Source organism: Myotis lucifugus, unplaced genomic scaffold (genome assembly GCF_000147115.1).
Source record: "Myotis lucifugus unplaced genomic scaffold, Myoluc2.0 scaffold_632, whole genome shotgun sequence".
Taxonomy (NCBI): domain Eukaryota; kingdom Metazoa; phylum Chordata; class Mammalia; order Chiroptera; family Vespertilionidae; genus Myotis; species Myotis lucifugus.
The window spans coordinates 380,051-395,954 of record NW_005871680.1 but is presented as its reverse complement, the minus strand read 5'-3'; the positions used below and the strand labels follow the sequence as shown (position 1 = coordinate 395,954).

The following is a 15,904-nucleotide window of genomic DNA, read 5'->3' as shown; positions in this document are numbered from 1 at the left end:
ACTTTCAATCACCCGCTGAGACAGAGGATGCTCCTCCTGCAGGAGGCCCATGGGGGACAGCCTGCCCCTGAGGCCCAGCCTTTCCCTCTCGGGTCAGGGCACAGTCTGGCCTTGGGAGCAGAAGTGATGGGAGGGGTCCCTGGGCATTAGAGAGCTGTGTGCTCCCAGGAGCAGGAAGAGGTCCCTGTCAATCAGGAGGAGGGACTGAGGGTCCCCTGTGGATGCAGAGCGCCCAGGACCTCCCGCATCCTCCCTTCCTCTCAGGTGCCCTCTCCAAGGAGCAGCACAGAACCGAGTACAGACACAGCGGCCCCCAGAGCATTTTCAAACAAAATTATCTTTATTCATAACAGACCCACAATGTCCCAAAGGTGCTACTCCTACCCCCACCCCCACCCAAATGGTCCTGTCCTCCCTCCTACCCCTACCCCAGACCCACCTCCACCCTAAGGGTCCTGCCCTCCCTCCTACCCTCACCCCATACCCACCCCCACCCTAATGGTCCTGCCCTCCCTCCTACCCCCAACCCAGGCCCACCCCCACCCTAATGGTCCTGCCCTCCCTCCTACCCCCACCCCAGGCCCCCCCCCTACCCTAATGATCCTTCCCTCCATCCTTCCCCCACCACAGTCCCACCCACGCCCTAAGGGGCCCGTCCTCCCTCCTGCCTCCCACCCTCCCATGTCAGTGGAACAGCAGGATCAGCCCTGCGATGAGAAGGAGCCCTTGGCTCCTCTGGGGGACAGCCAGGCCCCATGCAGTCTGGGCCCCTCGGGGCGCTGGCAGTGGGGGGCACACCCCTCTGCTCCATCCTGGCTGCAGTGCCGCTTCCTCCCACTCCCTGGGTCAGACGGGTCACACTTCCTCTTGCGAGGCTGTGAGGAGGGCACCAGCCCCAGACCCAGTACTGGCCGCCCACAGACCCCGAGGTCGGCCCCTGGGCGGGGGGTCTTCTCAGCGTGGACGGGGCCTCCCCCGAGAGCCCGCTTCTGAGACTTGGACGCTGCAGGTGCAGCTCGGCTGAGGCCTCGTCTCTGAAGGGACTGGGTCTGGGCCGCGCCCCGGGGGCCCCGACCTCCAGGGCGGGCCAGGCCTGAGGCGGGGACAGGGCTCAGAGAGAGCGCGCAGGGCAGCAGGCGGCCGGGAGAGGCCCAGAGGAAGGCCAGGCTGCAGAGGTCCTCGTCCTCCTCACGGGGCCTGTCCGCTGGCCCGCGAGTCTCCCTGACAGGAGAGGCCTCTCTGGGGACGCAGGCCTCCCTGGATCCCAGTGCACAGTCAGCAGGCCCGTGGCCCTGGGGAGCAGAGGGGGGGCATCGAGCCCGGAGTGGTGGGTGCTCCTGACGCCCCACAGAGACAGCAGAAGCCTGGGGCCTGGGCCGGTGGGCGCCTGCTGGACCGCGCCTTTGCTGGTCCTTGAAGTCAGTCTCTGGTGGGCAGGCTTTGTCACTGACCCCCAGCCGGGGGCCACGGTCATGCCTCTGGGCATCTTGGCTGGTCGAAGACTCAGAAGGACTTGAGTCCCACAGGGGAGCACCGTGACTCGGGGGTGCCTGCACGCCCCCCTCCTTGGAGGCCAGCACTCGCTTCTCTACCAGCTGGGAGGAAGAAGGGACAGTGACTGGCGCTGCACACGTGTGTGAGGAGGAGGAGCGTGGGTGATGGGACAATTGCACTGGGGGGAGGAGGGGGAGGTGACACCCTGACTGGAATCCATGACAGTCATGTGTCTCTCCTCTGTCCCCTGTGCCATATTCCCAGGTTTGTGGCCCCTCCCCTTCTGGGCTCCCACGCCCTCCTCTCTGTGGCCCTCTCCTTCTTGTCGTTCTGCCCTGCTCCCACCCAGGGCTGGCCCCTCGGCACGCGGTGCCTGCAGGCAGGGGTGGCGTGGACACTGGCATGTGCGTCCTGGTTCTGGGCTGCTCCCTGCCCTGGTTTACCTGGGTGCGCCCTCCCCACGGCTCCCTGGGGTCCCCCATCCTTGATCTACCTCCCTCCCTCCTTCCCTGACTCACTAGGGCCTGTCCCTCCTCTAAATGCCCTGGGGTCCCTGGGTCCTATGGCTCATTTGGGGTCCCCCTCCCATCTCCCTAATGTCCACCCTCCCCTGGCTCACCTGGGCAGCAGTGAGCCCGTCTTCCTGCTCCAACTCCTCAGCTAGGGCCAAGGGATCCTGCTGTGCGTCTGGGGAAATTATCTGTTCTATGAACTGGGGGTGAATGACCGCCTCCACCTGGGACAGAAGGAAGCGGCTGTGAGCCCCTTGGCAGGGAGCAAACTGGGAGTCAGCGGGGCCTGGAGCACAAGTGGGAAAGCCAAGACCCACCCAGCCTCCTGCTCAGGCGGGTGTTTTACTCCATCATGGTCATCAGGTGCACACACACACACACACACACACACATACACACACAAACACATACATGCACATACACACACGGGCACACCCACATGAACACAGCACGCACACCACACACACACAAAGCGAACACATGCACACACAGACACACACACTCTCACGTGCCCAGCTCAGGAACAAAGAGCAGAGCCCAATCCCATCGGCCTGGGAGAACCCGGGTCTGGGTGCTGCAGCGCCTCCCTCTGGGATCTTACAGACCCGGAGCTGCCAGCCAGCCCACCTGGGTGACAAAGTCTTCCTGGGAGCACAGCTGGTCCAGGTAGCTCAGGAGATCTTCATCCTGCAGCCACTCCATTTCTTCATCTTCCCATCCTCCACCTGGCGCCCCCATGGGCGGCTCATCCATGATGTCCATGTCCTCTTGCTCAGCCTCAGGGGGGATCCCATTGCGGGACTCGGTCTCCCGGGGCAGCGGGGCTGTGTGGGCGCCCTGGGCGCTGGGTACAGCCTTCCTGGTAGTGCGCGCTGGGCAGAGAGGGAAGAGATGGGAGCGTGAGGGGATAAAGCTCCCACCTCCAGGGCATGCGATGCTGAGGGCAGTGTTTGGGGCATTAATATGGGTGCGGCTGAGTCGGGCCACCTGAAGCCTGTGACTATGTGAGGGGAGAGGCCAGAGGGGAGCACCCAAGAGAGTCATGTGTGAGGACGTGTGGAGCCACCGAATCTCCAAGGGGCCCCGCAGCCAGCCCGCTTCTCAGCAGATTCATGTGGGGCCTTTGACAGGGAGCGGGGAGAGGGGATGAGAAAGTGGACCAGGTCCAGACCCCATTCAGACAAAGGGCCGCTGAGGCCCTGCTCTCAGGGCTGGTTGCCTTGAAAGACCAAAGCCCCCCTGAAGGCGAAGGGCCCCTGTGGGTGGGACAGTGGCCTGCCCTAGGCCCTGTTGCCTTTGGTCATGGGCTCTCCTGGGAACGTGCTGGCCTACCTGGCTGTCCGCGCACCACTGGGGCTGGGGGCCCCCGATGATCAGGTCTCGGTGGGGCAGGAGGGGGCTGGGTCTGCGCCCCCTTCTTCAACTGCAACTTCTGAAACTGCATCTGCTCCTCTGCCTCAAACTCCATGAACCTGGGAGTGAGGGGGGGACAGCTGTGCTGAGAAGGAGGCCCCGGGAGCCCAGAAAGGCAGCAGCAGGTGGGGGGATGGGAGAGCCAGGGCCTGGGGGCTGTCAGGGCCCGGACACTGGGGAGGCAGGAGGCTGGCTGAGCACATTCCTGCACAGCCCCTCTGGCTGGAGTCTGCCCACGGGGCGGGCACCTCCCCCAGCCTGTCCTGAGCCTTCATGTCCAGCCCAGGACGGGTCAGGGTCAGAGGAGGGGGGAGCTTCCCCGGGAGGTGGGACAGAAGCACCCACGCTCTGAAGCTGAGGGAGAGGCTTCCCCAGAAGAGAAGGGCCTCTGGGCTGCGGGGACCCCGTGCTGAGTGACAACCTCCCACCACCCTCCTCTCTGATGAGACCTCACAGCTGGACTCTGCCCCACAGGCAGGCTCCCCACCCCCACCCCCAGCTGTGGGGACCAAGGACCCTGACTCACTTTTCTGCCATCTCAGAATAGACCCTCCGATCAAAGTTGCTCTTGCGCTGCCATTCCTGCATGGCCTGCCCTATTCCCTCCTCCAGCGTCATGGTGGGCCTCAGGAGGGACAGGGACCGGAGCGCTGGCCTGTAATGCCTCAGGGTCAGTCATGGCTGCAGCCTGGCCTCCACCCGCCTGCCCACCCCAGCTCAGTGGTGCCAGGTTCCCACCCCCACCCAGCAGGACTGAAAGCTCCAGGTGCGCCCCCTGCCCTGCCCAGTGGACTCACATGAGGAAGCAGCAAAGAGCTCCCGCATCGGGACTCTGGGGAAGGTGCTCCCGGGCCAGAGCCTTGAAGCACTGCCAACGACGGAAGTCCTCGTACACACTCTTGGGGTTACAGGCGTCATCCGGCGAGGCCTTGGACTGGGAGGCGGCCAGGCCACCCTCCCTGGAAGCCCCGTGTGGCCGTAATCCAGGGTCCACTCGGGGGACGATGGGGGCCAGCTGGGCAGCTGGTGATGGAGCTTGAGGAGGAAGGCCGGGACACCAGCCTCCATCGCCGGCCTGGGTGCCCCCAAAAGCCGAGGCGGGCATAATGGTCTCCACCGCAGTGGCTTCCAAGAAGAGGGGTGCAGGACACACAGCACCCCCACAGATGGCCCCTGGAGCACTCCCGTTGAGGGGGGCCTGAGTCAGGACAATGGTCTGAGTCTGGGAGGGCTGTGGTCGTCCCCCTTCTGACCTGACCTGGTCCATGATGTTACAAGCCCCAGGCCCAACGGGGCCTTGACCAGCATCTCCTGCCACCAGAGGTGTCCTGGGCAAAGCGGGCAGCACCAGGGGGCGGCCAGGAGGGAATGACGGGGTCCTGAGGGGCAGCAGGTGCTGCTCCCAAGGTGGCCGGTGTGCGGGGCCAGTAGTGGGCAGGGGAAAGGGCTGTGCCGTGAAAGGAGTCATGGAGGCACCAGGCTTCAGGGTCACATCCCGCTCCCAGCGCTGCAGATGCTGTTGAGACAAAGGAAAGGGTGAGGGGAGGAGGAGACCAGCAAACAGCACTGAGGCGCTCGGGGCCCCCCTGTAGCCACTGGGGAATCAGAGCAGTGAGTCTCCCAGGGGAGGGCCATTGGGATGGGCAAACTGCGGAGGTGGCAGATGTCCTCAGGTCATTGTCACGCTCTGACCTCCGGTTGGGAATTACTCCACTGGAGAGCTTGCTCCCCAGCGCCAAGGCTCCCTGACCACTGTCTGCGAGAAGAAACGGCCCCAGCCAGCGCTGACCCTGAGAGCTGCCCTAAGGATTCCCTGGCACCGACCCTGCCAGCCTCAGGGCATGGCCCTGGGCAGCAGTCTGCTCTGGGGGCAACGACCCCAGGCAGACCCACTCTGGTAGTGACCTTCTCCAAGGTAAGTCCTAGGCACCCAAAGGGCCTCTGAGAACAGGCCGTGTCTGAAATATTAGGGCCCCATCTGCTCCTCAGTCTTCCCTTTTCTCAATAAATCACCCCCTTTCTGTCCTGGGTTTGCACAACAACACAGAAACACTTGAGTAATGTCTCTCCACAAAAAGACACAGGAGCCCCTATCTGACCCTTGAACGCACTGACCAGCATGCACACGTGTGTCAGAACCAACAGTGAACACTCAACACGGGTCAGGTCCTGCCTCTTGGCCCCAGCGCTCAGACTAATGGCCCCTCAGGAGCTTGTCATTTCACAGCCAGCAATGGCTGCATAGGGTTAGAGAAGGGTCACGGAATGCGGCAAAGTGGTGCTGTCAGTAGGGGTTTCCAGAAACTTCCATAGTTGCTGTCCTGTTAGATGGGTCATGGGACTGCAGACTGTGTGAGGTCCTTCCCCTTCCAGCTCCCAACAGTGGAAAGTGAAGGCCCAGTAGGAAGCAGGTGTGAGCCGGTGACAGTGGGACACAGTTGTCTGAACATGTCCCCGCTCAGAGGAAGTCGAGCAGACCTAGTCCAGGAGAGCACGCTGCACACCGCGTGCCCCTAATTCCTCAGGACAGGCGGCCTCGGGCGTTTACTACTGACACAGACCATGGTCTTCCTGCCCCTGTGCACTCCCCTTCCCCCTTAAAAAAGAATCCGCCTTCACAGACGTTCCACGGACACCACCCATGCTCCACACCTGTTTTCTGTCCCTGAAGCAGGGACGTGGACTATAAGCAAACCCCTCATCTCAAAGGTAAAGGGCAGAGCAGAGGGTGCACCATGAGATGCTCGACAAGAGGAAGTCGGTCTGAAGACCTGGGTGGCCACAGGGGGAACGATTCGGGACAGCTCAGGGAACCGGGCCCTATCTTGGTGGAAGTTACCCGGCCGCCCTGCCCCTGTGGAATCCAAGCCACCAAGCAGCTCCCTGGGCTGAGGAGGAGTGAGCTCTGGGCCAGAAGCAGGGGAGAAGCTCTGGGCTGCAGCAGTTGGAGGACCTTCCAGCCCAGCCCTCAGGGGGGACATTTCATTGTGGACTTGGCCACAGGCAGCCCCACTGGACAGCTTTCTGGCTAAGACCCTCCCACAGCCCCCATTAGCTCTAGTGAACTCAGGTCAAGTCCCTTAGAAAGATACTGCGGGGCAAGCTCCAGGTGCCCCAAGACAGCACACAGGACTAGGCTTTCCCGTGACCACCCTGTACCACCCCCACATCGCCCACTACTCCCCGCACACACGTGGGAGTGGCTTGTCTCCCCTCTGGGAAGAACCCACGTGCCTGCTGCCATTCTTTCTCCACACCCAGGTATTTCCCTGAGCCACCCTGACCCACCTCTAGGAGCCCTCCTGCCAGTGCCCTCACAGGTTCCCATGGGCTCCCAGCCTCCCAGGTGACAGGTCCTTGGAGGTCCAGTGCTCCCTCCCTCCCCTACTTCAGTCAAACCGTGTTTCCCCAGTGTCACAGTTTAACCCCAAGTTTTGAGGGACAGCTCAGTGTTTAAAACATCCCTCCTCCAATCTATAGGCTTACCTCCTACTGAAGCCATCCCCGCAGGCTCATTCACCGACCACCGCTGCCTAGTAGCCTCCACAATGAGAAAAGTCAAGTCGAGAATCCAGAGACTGACCTGCTCCAACAGCTGCTCAGCATCCAGTGGAGGGAAGGTTTGGATTTAAACTGTAGAATGTAGGGCTCCAGACATTCTGCAGCGGGGGAGGGGCCGAGGACCAATGGGCTGGGGTGGGGGTGGGGGGGCATTCCATGGAGGGCTCTGATAGGTAGGCGAGAACCAGCAGTTCCTTTCAAATTTAAAATCACAAATTTAAAGACACACTAGCAGTAATGACCTTCTCTAAGTTCTAGGCACCCAAAGTCACCTGATGTGCCCTTTATTTCAGTTCTTGATCCATCACCCTAGTTCTGGGTCCCTCAACCTGCTTCCTATTTGGTCTTGGTTGACTTCAACACAGACTACACTTTCTAAACAAAATTCAGAACAGGCAGCCTGAAGAAATAATGGGAACTTATGGCCACACGGAACCCAGTGTTTGAAATTAGGACTGACCCAGCAGAGGCAGCATGCTCGGTGGCTGTGTGCACATCATTCCTTAGGAAGCAGTCCTGTGGCCCCAAGTGCCGCCCAGTGCTGGGAGCCCTGCAGATGCAGCCGGCCCAGCCTTACAAACCATCCCCTTTGCTCCCGTCCATCAGGGCAAGGCCCTACAGCCTACAGGGCAAGACCAGAAATCACTGCGTTTTGTTTCTCAGAGTTTTATGTTGTTCACTGTCTAACTGTTTACCTTTTGAGTGATTTTAATGTTTTAAACAAGTAATGCCTTTGCATAGTTCACAAATTGTGCAAAATGGAAAATGTAGTGAGGAGTCTTCCTCCTGCCTCCTTCCCCTCTTACAAATGACCGGAAAGATGATGCTATAATTTCATTTTCTTTGGAAAATATGAGAAACTCAAGTCAGTAAATTGATTCTGCTACTATATATATGTTCTATTGCCAACTGAAATTCTGCAATATAATACAAAATAGGAGGGCGGGCAGGGTGACTTTGTTCCCATGCTACCTGCCATGTCAACGGAAACTGGCCCAGACAGTCATGTCTTGATCCATGTTAAAACAACAGTCTTGCAAAGGAAACATCTGTGAAGCAACATTTATTGAAAACCTCCACGTACTGAATTAATACAGGAGGAACGGGGTCAGGGCAGGCGTCTCTTAGAGTGTGTCCACGTCTAAAGTTCTTGGCCGGAATTGTGCAATGCACGCCCGGACTTCTGGGAGGACGGACCTACTCTCTCTAGAAAACCACGGACCTGCAGTCCAAGGGCATGAAGGCACTGGCCCCTCCGAGGACAGTGCTTCAGGCCGGCCTCTCCCAAACGACGTCCCGAGGAGCAGCCAAGTGCATGGACTGCACGTTTGCAACTTTAAAGGCGCAAGTGCTCCCTGCACACGCGCTGGGAGGTTCCTGGGAGGAGGACCTGCAGGAGGCCTCACAGGGCCCCTCCCTCCCTCCACTCCTTCCTCTCCTGCAGGGACAGCCTGGGCCCTTCCCAGGGTGCCTCGCGCCAGGACGCACGAGCACGCCCACTGGGGGCGGGACTCTGTCCTGCAACTGCTCCCAGTGTCCATTGGGGCGGTTGGCGCCCACAGGCGTGCGCATGCGCTAAAGGCAGGGCGGGTCCCCAACGGCCGCCCAGGCTGCACGCGGGGCCTGGCATGGCGGCCTCCGGAGTCCGTTAGGCAAACAGGGAGGTAAGGGGCGCGCGGCCCCCTCTCCCCTCAGGCGCCCCCTCTTCTCTGTGATTCACCTGTGGGCTCTGTGCCCCGGGTCTGTGCTCAGCCCCCACACCCTCACATATTTCTGTGTGTTTTCACCGGGAATTGACAGCCACTGGCCGTTGGGGCTCAGTGATGGGGGCCTACACGGCCCAGTGATGCCTGTGAGTCCAACTCGGGGCGTCGGTCTGTGTCCCCCGCTTTCTGAACAGCGCAGCTCCCGGCAGTTCTTCTGCCTCTGACAGCGCCTCCGGTTCACGGGGGAGGTCATGCCTGTGTCTGTGAACGTGCAGGCGGAGCGCTGTATTTGGAGGGTGTGGAGGTGTATATGCCGGTGAACAGCAGTGTTTGTGCGGTTTGGTGTGGGGTGTGTGGCTGTGTGTTCTGCAAGATGGAAGAGTGAATTCTGTGGGAATTTGGGAGGGGGTATGTATGCGCAGGTGTGTATGTGGCATGAAGTGTGTTTGGGACATACGTATGGGGAGACAGGTGTGCATGTTTGCAGGGCACGGCGTATTCGTGGGTCTGTTTGGGGCTGTGGAGAGTGTGTGTGTGGAGTTTACTGTGTGTTCCAGGGCCGTGGCCGGGGAGGGATGTTTCTGGAGCTCCGTGTTTGCATTTTTCAGTCGGGCCCTAAGGCTCACATGTTTTGGGTACCGAGGGTGTGAGTATTTGACAGAGAGATGGTTTCTGTGCTTATACAGGGGATGGAGGATGGTATCTATGTATGGGAGGTGCGTGATACGGTTATTTGTAGTATTTGTGGATGTGAGAGCTGACTCATTAGCTAGGGGTAATTTGGAATTTGGAAGTTGTTTTATATGTGTTTTGCTGGAGATATTTCTACGTGTCTTGCCCATGTATACTGGTCTGTGTTTATGTCTATGACCAGGTGCATGAATTATCAGTTTATTCAGGGGTTCTTAGATGTGATTAAAGTGTATTTCTTTGGAGAATACTAAAGTGTTTCTACATGCATTTGGTAGTAGTTAGCAAGCAGTGGTCTGTATATTCAGAGTGATGCCAGAGAAAACAATGTGTATGGTGTGCTTTTGTTACATACTGAAGAGGCGAGGTGATGAGGTTGTATTCTGGAGAGGTGGCATAATGCATAGTGTTTGAGGGGTCTGTATATTCAGGGCTTGAGAAATATTTGCAAGCGTGTGTGTTTCCATAGGTGTGTGAGAATAGTGTATGCATATTAGTGAGAGTTAAGGGATTGTCAGTGCTTTTGTGTTTTGCATGTATCCATCTGAGTGTGTGGGGTGTATATTCGTGAGTGGTTTGTGGGTGTGTGTATTTGGGATTTGTGAGTGTATCAGGAGGCTTAGGGTCCTCTTTGCATCTGTTCCAGAATGTAATGCTTGCAGAATTTGGTGGTATTGCTTGTATGTGTCCTCTCAGAGTGTGTTAGGTGAATTTATATCTATTTCTATATCTATATCTATAAAAAGAGGTAATATGCAAATTAGGCCGGTACTCTGTAACGGGTCACGACAAGACAGGAGGTGATTATGTGCAGGTGAGGCCCTGAGTGGAGATGGAGACAGAGACGGGGGCGTGGACAGGGACACGGGGGCAGCCTGAGCCGCCCCGCCACGGCTAAAGGCAGGCCCCGGGAGCCGGGCCGGAGCGGACATGGACAGGGACATGGGCGCCAGCCCCAGCCGCCAAGACGGAGCGCAGGCTGGGAGAAGAGAGGGCGAGCCCACCCACAGCCTTCATGGCCAATCGCAGGCCCAGAGAGGAAAGGGCCTGATAAAAGGTCCGGAGTAAAATTTTGACAGCAAGTCCTTTCGGTTTAATTGGGGCATTAGAGGCTCACAGAATGATTATTTCCTTTTCTGTGAAACACATAACTCTGACACACTATTTACAATTAAATAAGTTCCGTATATTTTGACATTTTACAGCCCTGGAAAGTTACATATAATGATCAGCAAAGTGAGAAGATGAAAAGAATTTTTAGGCTTTTAAAGATGTAACTAATTTCTGTCTAGAAGACAAACCAATTTAAAAAGTGATGGTTTTATTGCCCCTTAGGACATTAGCCAGATTGTATCTAATTTAGCAGTTTTACTTCAGGCTTTCCTCTTTGGCAATCTCCTTTGAACAGCATTATCTTCCTGCCAATCCCTTCACTGAGTTAAACAGAACTTTTGCATCTGCTATTATGTATTTGAATAAGAATTATGTATTTAATACATGCAAAATTTTGTTTTGACACAATAAAAGAAAAGATCATTTGATTCTTCCCTGGAACACAGAAGAGCACAAACTTGAATCATTGGTGTGGCTTAGGCTAACTTTCCAAATATTGTTAATACAATTCATATAGGGATCTTCACAGAGCCAAGAATTCTCTCTTTCAGGCCTACATATTCAGCATCTCCAAGGAGGAGGCCTGTTGTTCTGTGTTTTGTTTTGTTTTGTTTTTTAATACTCACTAAAGGATATTTTTTCACTGCTTTTTAGAGAGAGTGGGCTGGAGGGAGAGGGAGGAGGAGAAGAAGAGGGAGAAGGAGAGGGAGAGGGAGAGAGAGAGGACCCGCTTGTGGCCGAGGGCAGGCCCTCGCCAGCAGTCCTGCCTCTGTGCATGAGCTGCAGAGGAAACACCTTTTCTGACTGCTCATCGGCTAAGCTCCCTGTATGCCGCTCACAGTGTTCTTGGTAACTTGGGTAATAAGAATCCAAGAAGGTGATCTAGGGTTTTTCCACCTCACTTCTAGAGGAAAAAAACGAAGGTCCGCTGCTGGAGGGGCTAAGAAATGTCATATCCTGCCCTAGCCGGTTTGGATCAGTGGATAGAGCCTTGGCCTGCAGACCACAGGAGGGCCGGGTTCGATTCTGATCAAGGGCATATACCTAGGTTGCATGTACCTCCAGGTCAGGGCTCGTGCAGGAGGCAGCCAGTCGCAGTGTCCCTCTCACATTAATGTTTCTCTGTCTTTCCCTCTCTCTTCCACACTCTCTAAAAATCAATGGAAAAATACCCTCAGGTGAGGAAAGAAAGGAAGATCATATCCTATGAAAGAGACATCTTGAAAATGCCTAAAGAAAGTTGTCATTTTTTTGTGGTGAAGGGACTGGAGTCTGTGTTGATGAAAACACCTTGGCAGCTGCTGACAGTGTCAGCAGCAGCCGGGTGATGGGGACAGCGCCTTCCCCTGATCAACCAGGTTGCCTCCTGCAGAGGGAGGCCTACCGACGGCTTAGGCCCGTGGGGAGCTGGCCTAAGTCGTCAGTAAGACATCCCCTGAGGGCTCCCGGACTGTGAGAGGGGGCAGGGTGGGCTAAGGGACACCCCTCCCCACCCCCATGCATGAATTTCGTGCACCAGGCCTTTAGTGTATTTGATAAGTAGAGGTTGTTTGTGACTGTGTATATGTTTGAGTTCCTGGAGCTTATGGATGGGCTGTGTATTCTAGGGAATGTGAGAGTTCACTTTGTGTGTTTGGAAACAAAGAGGCTGTGTAGGTTTTGTGTGTGTGTGTGTGTGTGTGTGTGTGTGTGTTCAGGAATCGTGGAGTATATGCATTTTAGGGCTGTGGAGTTGCATATGGATCTTTTTTTGGGTGACACATGAGGCAGTTGTGTACTTGTATTTTTAGAGGGTCTGAAGTATTCAGTATTCAGTGTGTATATCTGGGTGGTATGTTGGTTGCCCATGTTTGTACACAGGCCCATGTTGTGTGTGTGTATATAATTGTAGGTGTAGAATGCGAATATTCAGGATGATTAGAGGTTTGTTTGTAACAATGTAGGTAGAAAGAGGTGGTCTATCTCTATATTCCAGGAGAGTGAGGGTAGAAATGTACATGTGTGTTCATATATGTAAATTAATTTTTGTTTATATATCTGGGTGGGAGTGGGGGTTCCTACGGTGACCCGCCTTGGTTGCTGTCATTGGGGCGAGCCTCTGATGGTTACTGAAAATTCTTTGCTCCCTGCACCGTGGTCCCACCCGGCGCTCACACCTGCTGCCAGCGCTGGCCCTGTTCGCACCCGCTGACGGCGCCCGGCACCAGCCCCAGTCACTCCACGCCATCAGCGTGTGCTAGCAGTGGCTGCTCTCCCCGATTGCCCCTCAGAGCTTCTCCACCTCCCCCTGCTCCTGAGGGGCAATCAGGGCAGTAGCCACCACTTGCACCTGCTGACAGCACTAGCCCCACTCCCACTGCTGCTGGTGCCGGCCTCAATTGCTCTGCACCATCAGTGGGTGCAAGCGGGGCTGGCACCATCAGTACATGGGAGCGGCGGCAGCCGGCAGACATGGAACCGGGGGCCATGGCAGGAGGGCTTGGGAGGGGGCACAGAGGATGAGCTGAAACCCGCCCCTATGCCCACCGCAGCTTCGTGGCCCACAGTTCCTTGCAAGGTGCATGAATTCGTGCACTGGGCCCCAAATGCTAATGATATGCTAAAGCTGCTCAACCGCTCGCTATGACGTGTACTGACCTCCAGGGGGCAGACAGTTGACCAGTCACTATGATGTGCACTGACCACCAGGGGGCAGACGCTCTGACCAGTGGGTTAGTTTGCTGCTGGGGTCCGACTGATCAGGATCGAGCGAGATGGGCCAGACATGCCCTGGAGCCCTCCTGCAGTCCTTCCCTGGCTGGCCAACCTCCCGCGTCCCTCCCCGGCCCCAATTGGCATGGTGGGATCCCTCGGCCTGGCCTGTGCCCTCTCCCAATCAATGTCGGCGAGCCGGTTTCGGCCTAATCCCGCAGGCCAAGGCAAGGGACCCATTGATGCATGAATTCGTGCACCAGTTCTCTAGTTGTACATAATGCTGCAATGGACATAGAGATGAATATATCTTTTAGAGTTCGTGTTTTGTGCTTCTTTGAATAAATACTGAGAATTGGAATTGCTGGGTCCTCCTCGTTTCTTTTTATGGCCTTTGATTTAAAGTGTATTTTGTGTGATATAAGTATTGTGATCCCAGTTTTTTAAAATTTCCATTTGTATGAAATATCAGTTTTCATCCCTTTAGATCTGAAGGAGGTCTTTTGTAAGCAGCATATGTCTGGGACTTGCTATGTTATCCATTTAGCCATCCTGTGTCTTTTGATTGGAGCATTTAACCCATTTACATTTAAAGTAATTATTGATAGGTTTGTAGTTATTGCCATTTTATTATTCATATGTTCACCTCCACCTCCACCTCTACCTTCACCTACACCCACACCCACACCCACACTCACACCTTCTTTTTCTTGAGTCGTTTTAACATTTCTTGTAATACTGTTGGGTGGTGATTAACTCCTGCTTTTTCTTTTCTGAATAGCTCATATCTCTCCTTCTATTCTAAGTGATAGCCCTGCTGAGCAGAGTAATCTTGATATACCAGTAGGCCCTTGCTTTTCATCACTTTGAATATTTGGTGCCAGTCCCTTCCACCTTGCAAAGTTTCTGCTAAGGAATCAGATGATTATGGGAGCTCTGTTGCAGGTAAGTAGTAGTTCTTATCTTGCTGCATTTCAGATTCTCTCTTTGTCATTAACCTTTGCCATTTTACTTATGATGTATCTTGGTGTGGGCCTCTTGGGTTCATCTTCTTTGGGACTCTGCACTTCCTGGACGTGTGTGTCTATTTCCTTCACCAGGTCAGAGAAATTTTCCATTCGTACCTCTGTAAATAGGTTTTTAATCCCTTGTGCTCTTTCTTCTTCTTCTGGTACCACTATGATCTGAATGTTGTTACCACTATGATCTGAATGTTGTTATGCTTGATATTGTCCCAGAGGTCTCTTAAGCTATCAGCATTTAAAAAAAAATTATATCCTTATTGCTATTCCAATTGGCTATTTTCAGCTACATTGTCTTCCAAATTGCTGATTCGATCCTCTGCTTCATCTAATCTATTCTAGACTCACTCTAATGTATTCTTCATTTCAGTTATTGTATTCTTCATTTGATTGATTTTTTTTTCCATCTCCATTTTTATGTTCCCCATCTCTTCTTTTGATTTTCTTTACTGTTCTAATCAATGAAAGGGTAACTTTATTGAGGCCCCAGGGTTCTGGGATTCAGGCAGAAGACTGCCCTGCAGTCGAGGAGGTGGAGGGGCCTTATTTAACCTTCTTGGGGCACAGGTTGTTTTGGTGGCTGCACTTATTTTTCTGGCAGTTGGTACTGTGGGGATACAACTGGATGTAATACTTTTGGTAGATCATCTTGTTGCATTTGCACTTCTGGGCAAGCTGGTTTAAGGAGGGTTTGATGATGCCATCCCACAGATGAAGCATCAAGTACAGGGTGGGATTTTTCTAATAATGTAGTCAGAGAGAGTGTGACCATCCTCTAGCTATTTGCCTGCAAAAATCAGATGCTGATGGCTAGGCGGGATGCCCTTCTTTTCTTGGATTTTAGCTTTGACTTTCTCAATGGCATCACTGAGCTCAACCTCAAGGGTGATGATCTTGCCAGTCAGGGTCTTCACAAAGATCATCTCTGCGTCTGCTGAGGAGACTGTTCTACCTCGTTGAAGAGAAAGATCCTATCTCTTTATTAATGTTCTGAGTTTATCTATGTTTTTCTTATGTTCAGTGAGCATCCTAATCAAAGTATTTTGAATTCTGCATATGGTAGATTGTTTGCCTCTGTTTTGTTGCGTTCTTTCTCTGGATTTTTCCCCCTGTTTTTTGTTTTCATTTGGGACATGTTTCTTTTTTTCCTCACTTTGGCTGCCTCTCTGTGTTTGTTTCTATGTATTTGGTAGGTCTGTTCTATCTCCTGATCTTGGTAAAGAGGCCTTATGTTGTAGGTGTCCTGTTGGACCCAGTGTTGCAGTCTTCCAGGTCACCTGTGCCAGGTACTCCAGGATTCGTCTCTTGTGTGGATTGTGTGTGCCATCCTGTTGCAGGTGAGCCTTGATTGCTGTTGGCATGTCAAGGGAAGGTATTGGCTCTCAGGCTGATTAGCTGTGAGTAATGGCTGTGAGTACAACAGACACACTGTTGTACAGGGGTTGATGCCATGGAGCAGGATTTGGATAAAGAAGAGGGGGCACAAATATATTATGGAATATTACTCATGAGAAAAAATGAAATCTTACTATTTGCGACAACATGGATGGACCTAGATGGTATTATGCAAAATGAAATAAGTTAGACAGAGAAAATCAAATACCATATGATTTTATTTATATGTAGAACCCAGAAAACAAAATAAACAAACAAACGTATAGATACAGAGAACAAACTGATGTTTGCAGGTGGGAGTGGGGCT

General features: G+C 54.3%; 2 protein-coding genes across 2 annotated transcripts; both read right to left on the bottom strand.

The window, feature by feature from the left end:
- Window positions 1-701: 701 nt before the first annotated feature.
- Window positions 702-8,552, bottom strand: LOC102423740 (NUT family member 2G). Its single transcript, XM_006105068.1, has 7 exons — window positions 8,469-8,552; window positions 4,217-4,935; window positions 3,946-4,074; window positions 3,339-3,478; window positions 2,634-2,878; window positions 2,114-2,230; window positions 702-1,595 (listed from the first exon to the last, which is right to left on the bottom strand). Exons 1-7 carry the CDS (start codon window positions 8,550-8,552, stop codon window positions 702-704), a joined length of 2,328 nt encoding a protein of 775 aa, XP_006105130.1.
- A 6,193-nt stretch (window positions 8,553-14,745) lies between these two features.
- On the bottom strand, window positions 14,746-15,125 carry LOC106694783 (ubiquitin-60S ribosomal protein L40-like). Its single transcript, XM_023746171.1, has 2 exons — window positions 15,026-15,125; window positions 14,746-14,939 (listed from the first exon to the last, which is right to left on the bottom strand). Exons 1-2 carry the CDS (start codon window positions 15,123-15,125, stop codon window positions 14,746-14,748), a joined length of 294 nt encoding a protein of 97 aa, XP_023601939.1.
- Between the last annotated feature and the right edge of the window lie 779 nt (window positions 15,126-15,904).